The 9484-nt window shown below is 42.0% G+C and overlaps 1 protein-coding gene across 5 annotated transcripts in view; it reads right to left on the bottom strand.

Moving 5' to 3' along the window:
- Positions 1-308: 308 nt before the first annotated feature.
- LOC122940573 (zinc finger protein 436-like) overlaps positions 309-9484 on the bottom strand; it is a 38898-nt gene continuing 29722 nt past the window's right edge. For 3 of the 5 annotated variants that reach the window (XM_044297188.1, XM_044297189.1, XM_044297190.1), the window contains 5 exons: positions 8766-8957; positions 8561-8684; positions 8167-8258; positions 7855-7960; positions 1895-5837 (listed from right to left, as the gene is read on the bottom strand). In XM_044297188.1, coding sequence (XP_044153123.1) covers positions 4543-5837; positions 7855-7960; positions 8167-8258; positions 8561-8684; positions 8766-8957 — 1809 coding nt within the window. In that variant the 3' untranslated portion in view covers positions 1895-4542. Of the gene's footprint in view, positions 900-1894; positions 5838-7854; positions 7961-8166; positions 8259-8560; positions 8685-8765; positions 8958-9484 lie in introns of those variants that run through there. The other 2 variants (XR_006390367.1, XM_044297187.1) reach the window with 2 other exon arrangements.

The following is a 9484-nucleotide window of genomic DNA, read 5'->3' as shown; positions in this document are numbered from 1 at the left end:
GTGTGGCTCTGTCGGCAGAACACCACAACACTGTCAACATTTTAGTGGAGGGAGCTCACTCTTACAGCTCTGCTCCCCCAATCACTGAATTCCAATGACGCCTATTCCCATTTATAAACGTCTAAATGATAGATTACACAGCCTGTTGTCAGTTTTTATCACTAAATAAAATTTTTGATCCCTGACCACACACATAATAAAATTCTTGGAAAAGAAAGCTGTGCTTCTGGTGCCACCATCTAGAAGGTAGCTAGGTCAATGGTTGACCTTCTAAACAGGCCTTGAGGCATAACTTAGGATGAAACACATTCAAAGATGTCTCTTTATTTTTCACAACCAGTTTTTCCAACATTCTGGGATAACTGTGATTCAAGAAGGCACCCACAGCTGGTATCAACACACATTATACAATAAATATAAAACACGGGATAAAAAAAAATCTACATTTTCACATCAAGAACTGAAATATGTTTCATCCGAGATCCTCCCAGGAAACCAACTGCAGAGATCAATGCAGAGTCCAGGAGTATATTCTAGTAAAAAAAAAAAACTATAAATTACAACTGCTACTTTTCTTTAAAAAAATGTGGTCACCCCAGAGGGTATCTCATTCCATGAAAACTTCCATCTTTGTGGAGATATATTTTATAGTGCCTAGGAATCGTTGGGGCAGCTGCTCCAAAAGCAACAGTGGAAATGTTAAACTGCGGAGAAAAATCTGTATGCAAAAGTTAGCACTTTGAAAAGTTCACCAATACCACTTTTCAAAGTAAAAAATGTCGCCAAATTTTTACGCAAATAAGTTCAAAAAGCCTCAAAGCTATTTTTGAAGCTAGATTTCTGCAGCGCAGTGTGATAAATTCTTCCATCGAGTGTCCTTTCTCCTTCTCTGATATCCACTGTGGAATATAAAATGCATCGAGATGGAAGAACTCAAAATTGAGGAACGACAATGACTTTTGCATAGGTTTTCACATTTCTGGTGTCTAGCTAGAGATTTTAAATTAATCCCCTCCCAAAAGTTTCACCTTTTTATTATATATTTTTGAAATTGTGTTTTCCATAAATATAGTTGGCGCACATCTAAAGGCTACTTTCACACTGCCGTTTCTGGGTCCGCCTGCGAGATCTGTTTCAAGGCTCTCACAAGCGGCCCCAAACGGATCAGTTTAGCCCCAATACATTCTGAATGGATAAGGATCCATTCAGAATGCATCAGTTTGGCTCCGTTCCGCCTCCATTCCGCTCTGGAGGCGGACACCAAAACGCTGCTTGCAGCGTTTTGGTGTCCGCCTGGTGATGCGGAGCCAAACAGATCCATCCTGATTTACAATGTAAGTCAATGGGGACGGATCAGTTTACTTTGGCACAAATATGGTACAATTGTAAACGGATCCGTCCTGACTTACATTGAAAGTCAATGGGGGACGGATCCGTTTACAATTCAATGTAAGTCAGGACGGATCCGTTTGACTTACACTTAGATTTTTTTTGGGACAGAATAATACAGACAGATCCGTTCTGAACGGATACCAGTGTTTGCATTTATAGGTGCGGATCCGTCTGTGCAGATACCAGACGGATCCGCACCTAACGCAGGTGTGAAGGTAGCCTAAGTGCATTTTAACCACTAATTGACATTACTACTTTTAGCTTTAGGGCTCGTGTGATGCCCGTTGCAATATTGTGGACCACATTTGCAGATCCGCAATACACGGGCACCATTCCGTGGCCATTCCGCATCACGGATGCGGACACATTGATGTCAATGGGTCCGCAAATCCGGAGATGCGGAACGGAACACTACAGAAGCACTACGGAGTGCTTTCTGGGGTTCCGTTCTTCCGCACAGCAAAAAGATTAATTTTTTTGCGGAACGGAAGGATCGCGGACCCATTCAAGTGAACAGGTCTGCGATCCCCATGCGCCTGCCCCACGGATGGTGCACGTGCATTACGGACCGCAATTTGCGGTCCACAGCACAGGCTTCACACACAACAAGCCCTTAAAGAGGTTTTCGAACCTTGGAGCCGACAACCTCAATAGTGACAAACTGAGGCCAATAAAAAAAAAACGCCCTTCTAGTTCTGCCACTCCCATGCTACTGTCCTGTTCCCGTCCAGTTCTGGTCTCCTCCAGACTGTAAGTGGCTTGGTTGACCACTGCTAGGGACATGCTGTTCTAGGTTATGTGACCACCGACACAAGAGACCAGTGGAAACCATAAGCAGCCAGGGAAAGGGCACCAGTGCTGAATGGCAATACTGTGGACAGGTTTTTTTCATCTTCTCTCTATTGGACACAGGTTACCACTAATCGGACTTGTCAGCTCCTAGCCCAGACAAGACCTTTAAAGGGGTTATCTAATTTGTTTTTATTATTTCATGTCCCTCACCTCCTGATTAGAGTAACAACATTTTCATTGGTACTTGCGCTCCCGCTCCAATTATGTTCCTGGCACTTCCAGGTTCACGTGCTGTACATTGTGCATGTGATCCTATCTTGGTTACAAACCCATAGTTCATGTGTGAGAATCTCTCATCACAGCACTAGCGAGGATAACCCATTTAAGGACCAGTAAAATGTTTTCCCGCTGTGTTCCAGGGGTCATATCTGTTTGAATTTAAAAGGGTTTCCCGAGATGTTAATACGGATAACCTATCCTTTGGATAGGTCATCAGTATCTAATCAGTGGGGGTCCAACACCCAGGACCCCCGCTGATCAGCTGTTTGAGAATGCACTGGTGCTCTACATTGTATAACTGCTGTACTTGATATTGCAGCTCAGCCTCATTCAGGGCGGAGATGCTCCTACACCATGATGAACGTGACGTCACGGAAAGCTGAGAGAAGGCAGCGGCACTACTATGAGCACTGGCGTCTTCTTGATCAGCGGAGGTCCTGTTTGTCAGACCCCCACCGATCCAGAGGATAGGTCATCGGTATTAAGTCTCAGAAACCCCCTTTAATATTTTTTTTTTTACAATTTGTAAAAGACCTTGGGACTAGCTGTAGTTTTTATAGGAACTATTTTGGGTACACGATAGTTTATAAAATAACTTTATTGTATTTTGATGATGCCAAATTTATACTTGCATAATAACACCTTTTTCTTTTTAACAAAATTATTAGTTTTGTGTCACCCCAAGTCCCATATTATTTTTCCAATGGCGTAACTGTGTAAGGTGTTCAGTTTTATGGTAAGTTGCAGTTAGTTTTTTTCGGCCTGTATTGCTCGGTGTGATGAATGCAAAAGAAAATTGGGGTATTGTTTTTCCGTTTTTGGGTTTACTGTGACTGATATATAAAATATTACGTTTATAGCATGGGTCGTTACAGATGAGGCATATATTTTTATTTAACTTTTTCAATATTAAAATAATACGTGAGAAAAGTTATTTGTTCAGTTTTAATTTTTTTCTATAAAACCACTTAGGTGCTGTGGTCAGCTTCTTACTCCTTTTCCGAGAATAAATAAATAAATAAATGTGACAATAAAGGGTCCATTCACACTTCCGCAGTGTTTTGCGGATCCGCGTAACACTGGGCCGGCACCCCAATAGAAATGTCTATTCTTGTGCACAGCTGCAGACAAGAATAGGACATGTTCTATTTTTTTCTGGAGCTGTGGACCGGAAGTTCTGGGCCGTGCACCAGAAATGCGGATGCGGACAGCACACTGTGTGCTGTCCGCATCTTTTCCAGCCCAATTGAAAATGAATGGGTCCGCACCCCTTCCGCATAATTGTGGAAAGGATCTGGACCCATTCAACGGACGTGTGAATGGACCCTTAGAGCGTAACTATGCCCTATGGTTGATAATATAACATGAAGGGTGTCCCTCACCTACTGTATCCTTCACCCATTCCTTGTAGACTGTAATCCCTTGCGGGTAGGGTCCTCTCTCCTTCTGTACCAGTTTGTAACTCGTCTTGTTCATGCGTATTGCAATTGTTTTGTATTATGTATGTACACCTATTTTTCATATGTATAGCACCATGGAATGAATGGCGCTTTAATAATAATAACACATACAGGGCCAGGAGGAAGGTCTGTGAGCCTCCTTCTTGCCCTCCATGCCACCTGCTTGTCTTCTTCCAACTCACAGCTCCACATAGCCTGTAGTGAAAGGTGGAAGAACAGTATATGCAACTCTCACTTCAACCTGTTCTATCTCAGACTAGAGTGCAACTAGAGCCACATTCTTGGCTGCACATTCAAGATTCTTGGCTTTAAAACAAGATCACGATTGTGGCTCAAGCTCACTTTGAGCCTGAAAGGAGCCCTTAAAGCCCTCCCTCTGCAGCACCACAGTCCAAGCTGGAGTTCTCCAGAACAATACTGTCCTTTGCTGCTTGACCAAACCCTGCTTAGGCTGATCAGTGTGGAGAAGAGTTAAGATATTTCATACATAGCAGACATGTAAATGATATCTCTCCTGTGCGAGTTCTCTGGTACATCACGAGATATGTTTTACATGTAAGACTGAACATGGGAATATTTCCCCTGTGGTGGGAATTCTTTGATTTTCTTTCCGACATTCTTAACATGATGATGGTGTCTCCTCTTTGTTGCTGCTTTCATCCATATCAAAATCATCTTCTTGTTTGACATGTTCTGGATATGACGGCATCTTCTCTCCAGTGTGAGTTCTCTCATGTCTGGCAAGATCTGACTGATTGATAAAACATCTCTCACATTCCAAACATGAAAAGACCTTCTCTCCTGTGTGCATGCGGTGATGTATTTTAAGCTGGACTTTACAGGTAAAGCATTGCCCACACTCTAAACATGAATACGACTTCTCCTTTGTGTGAACTTTCTGATGTCTAACGAGAGCAGATTTCTGGTTAAAGCGCTTTCCACAATCTAGACAAGTAAACGGCTTCTCGCCTGAATGAATTCTCTGATGATCGGAAAGGACGGATTTCCTAGTAAAACATTTACCGCAATCTGGACATGAAAACAAATTCTGCCCTGTGTGAATTTTCTGATGTTCCACAAGGTTTGATTTTTTAGTAAACCATTTCCCACATTCCAGACATAAAAACGGTTTCTCCCCTTTATGAATTCTCTGATGTTTTACAAGATGTGACCTCTGAGTAAAACATTTCCCGCATTCCTGACATGTAAATGGTCTCTCCCCTGTGTGGCTTCTCTGATGTATCTCAAGCTGACTTTTACGGGCATAGAATTTCCCACACTCCAGACATGGAAAAGGCTTCTCCCCTGTGTGAATTAGCTGATGTTCAACAAGAACACGCTTTCTAGTAAATGACTTCCCACACTCTTCACAGGAATATGGCTTCTGACCAGTGTGAAATCTCTGATGTTCGAGAAGACTGGATTTATAAGGAAAGGATTTGCCACATTCTTCACATGTAAGCGGTCTTTCCGAAGAGTGAATTTTCTGATGTCTAAAAAGAATGGCCTTGAGTGCAAAACACTTTCCACATGTTGAACAAGAAAATGGTTTGCCGACTGTCCGAATGACCTGGTCTCCAAGATGAGTCTTTTGAGCTACAGACTTGTCACAGATAACGCATAAAAAATGTATTTGTCCAGTGTGTGCCGACTCATATTTAAACAGCTGGGAACGTGTAAAACATTTTCCACATTCAGAACATATAAACTGCGTCCCTGCTCTTTGTGTAGGGACATGCGATTTGGCTATTGACAGTTCCACATTATTAGAAGCATTCCTTAAAAGAGGTGTACCAAGAGGTCCTGGGGGTATTACGGTAGCAGAGTTTTCTTCTAAAGAACCTCGGTTGCTGATGTTATCCTCCACTGTGCAAACTTGTGACAATCCTGTTGAGATCCTGGTGTTGTCATCTGCTAGGAGATAAGGTAGCTTATTACTTTTTTTTTTCTCTTAAAAGCGGTATTCCCATCTTGACCATTCACGGCTGAGATTGGAATACCCATCTTAGGCAGCAACCACAGTTATGAAAACAGTCAAGTAGGCTGTGCTATGCTGTTTCTGTAATTCCCATTTTAATGCAGAAATACAATGTATTACAGTATCAGCAAAGTGAATGAGATTTGCCAAATCTTGTGCATATGTTGCATATTTTGTATGCCCGAAAATTGACCTGCTGCGCAGATTTTAAAATCTGCAGCATTTCAATTGTTTGTGTGATTCTACACCATATGTAGAGTGGTTTTCCCTATAGACGTCAAATGGGTTGTTAAAGGGGTTATCCTGAGGATAGGTTATCACTAAAAAAAAGTCACAGAAAACCCCCTGAATACAAGGCACTTACTAATGTATTGTGATTGTCCATATTGCCTCCTTTGCTGGGTTGATTCATTTTTCCGTTGCATTATACACTGCTTGTTTCCAGGGGTCATGGCCACCGCTGCAGAGCACAGACGAGGTAGCTAGGACAGGAGCCACTGTGCACGTGTGCCCATGGGCGCTCTCATGATCCTGGCCACCAGAGACATCAGCAATTTTTTCTGTAGTGTCCAAGCACAACCACCGCTGCTGGATTACATGGTGGTCATAACCCTGTATACAGGTAATGTATATTGTGATGGAAAAATGAATCAAGCCATGAATCTGTGGCTGAGAGACAGAGATTAGATAAGCTCATTAAAAAGGCCAGTTCTGTCTTAGGTTGTCCCCTTGATCCAGTGCAGGAGGTCGGTGACAGAAGAACTCCAGCAAAATGAATATCACTGTTAGACAATGTCTTCCACCCCATGCACGAAGCTGTTGTGGAGCTAGAGAGCTCCTTCAGTGACCGACTGCTGCATCCTAGGTACACGAAGGAACATTATCGGAGGCCCTTCCTCCCAGCAGCGGTTAGGATTTATAACCACCACTGTTCCTAGAAACCCAGTAGTGAATTTTTAAAGTAAATTCTGTGTTATGTTATTCTTGCATTTTACTCTTTAGTTTCTAATTACTCTTATTTTTGCTCCTGTTGTGAATGTAATTGCTGGTGTTCTGCCAAAATTTCCCCACTAAGGGACAATAAAGGGATTTTCAATCATTAGTAAGTGCCTTCGATTAACTTTCTCTACGTGATAAATTGCATTTGCTGAAGTGAGACAACCCTTTAAAGAGAGTCTGTCACCATCAAACTCGCTATCCTACAGTGATGCGTCTATGCAAACAGTTGATCACCTGTTCAGAACTCGTTTTTTCTTTTGTGGTTCCAAGACTCCATTCCGAGTTATACTTTTTCCTATTATGCAAATTATTTATTAACGTTTGGTGCAATGAGGGCATCACCGTGGCTCTTGTTGTATTCAAGCGCCTCTCCTTCCTGTGGCCAGCCCCTCCCTACGTCTTTGATTGCCAGGGCCAGACAGTGGCAAAGCAGCAAGGAAGGGCCTGGTCACAGAAAGGAGCGGAGCCTACAATGAGAGTCATAGTGACGCCCTCATTGCACCAAATGCCTAATCTGCATGTTAGCCAAAAGTGTTATAGGTCGGATGAACAAAACAAAGCACTTTATTCAGGTGAACTACAACTATGTTCCCTATGCCACTTGTTGGATATGGAGGTCACTGGTGACAGACTCCCTTTAAGGCATGTTTACACACTGCAATTTTTCACAAAATCAATCCAAGCATCTGATAGACTTTTCAGTGCAATCACTGTACACATGGCGCCAATTTCAAAAGTAAATTCGATCATAGCAATATATACACTGTAAATGTTGAATGTTGTATGACACCAATACAACAAACAATAATTTTCACCCCATTCACATAAGGCTGTTGTCGGATACTGTCAAAACAGCGAATTCGGACAACAATAGTCTAATGTGTATGTGGGCCTTTATATTCTGTGGTCAATTAAATATCTGTTAGTTTCTCATGTCTAGTGCTTATTGCTCACCTGGGCTATCGGTACCAATTTCCTCCTCACACTGCTGATCAGACATCACATAGGTCTCTTCTTCGCTTTCTATAATTTCAACTTTAATATCAATGAGGTCTTCCCCCTGATTTAAAACCAGGACAAATTTCTGGTAACACACAAACTAACCACAATACAGTTAGTAAAGTTCAGCACTACATGTTAACTACATAGAAAAAAGAATTACATCCAAGAACCATGACAACCAAGTTACAACGAGGTCTCAGTCTCGACACCCTTCATAGTAGTGTTGAATATAGTCAAATGAGATTAAACCTAAGATTTATTAACCTGATGATCCTCTAGGACATTGTGATTTTCCTCATTCTGGGAACAAGTGGGACTGGGGCAGCTCTCTGGTGGATTTTCTTTACTGGCTGCATCTGAAGAAAATACAAAAGAACACACTGTTGATATGGGATAACCAGCTTATGGGTGTATACAGGTGACCAGGAAAACTATATATTTTCTCTTTTACATACAGACAGTGGCTTGGGCAGGCTGCTGAATCTTCTTAAAGATACTAATCCTTTATGGAGACTTTCTGGAAGCACTCTATGGTATAGAGATTTATTGGAGATGCTTCATGGGAAACAAATATGCAAAGAGGTATTTTCCAAGGATGCTTCTTGTCCTTGGGAGATACTTCTTTGCATACATACAGACAGTAGCAGTCCCCTCATACCTGGTGATGTGAAGGTCTGGTGGTTCTCCATTATGAAGTCCTTGTACAGTTCCTTGTGTTCTTCTAAATACTCCCACTCCTCCATAGAAAAATAGACAGTGACATCCTGAAACCTTATAGGAACCTGACACATAAAATGACATCATTGTCATCATCCAGACACATTAACCCTAGTGTTACTCTAGAATTTCCCAGCAGCACTCACCTCTCCAGTCAGCAGCTCAATGATCTTGTAGGTGAGTTCCAGGACCTTCTCATCATTGTTCCCGTCATGTGTTAGCGCGTTAGATGGAGTTCTTAGAATGGGTCTCTGGGCTCTGTACCTTTCTCCTGGTACACAAGAATAGTTGCTGAGGGTTACGTACTCACCAGATGTCTTCTTCACTATGGTGTAATCCTTTGCAATGAAAGAGTGATAGTATTAAATACATTCCCAGTATTCCTCACTTTTCCAGTGTCATTAAAGGGTGATTCTAATATTGATGACCTATCCTCACAATAGGTCATCAATATCAGATTGGCGGGAGGTACTGTAAAGAAATTCGAGAAGTAGTGGAAGATGTGGTTGGCTGGCCCTGGTATGTTGTCTCAGATTGCTGCATATCTGGAATGGTATGGTTCTCAGGGAATTTGTAGGGTTGAGGTGAGGAACAGAGTTACAAATGGTATATGAAACTATTAGCGTAACAGGTTGTTATAACACTTAAACGTGATATTAGGTGATTAATGTACTGGAGTGATAACTTCCTTTTTGGGGAGTGTGGCCACACGGAGAGGGGGAGGGGGGAAGGGTAATTGGATTTCTCTCTTTTATTGATTAAAGAATGACAGTGCGCAATTGTGATAAATGATATCTTTATTCTGTGTGTGATGTGTACTTCTACACTTCTTATGACTATGTCTCGTGTATACTTTTGTTTTTGT

Source organism: Bufo gargarizans, chromosome 6, assembly GCF_014858855.1.
Source record: "Bufo gargarizans isolate SCDJY-AF-19 chromosome 6, ASM1485885v1, whole genome shotgun sequence".
Lineage (NCBI taxonomy): Eukaryota > Metazoa > Chordata > Amphibia > Anura > Bufonidae > Bufo > Bufo gargarizans.
This window is presented reverse-complemented; position numbering and strand designations above follow the sequence as displayed.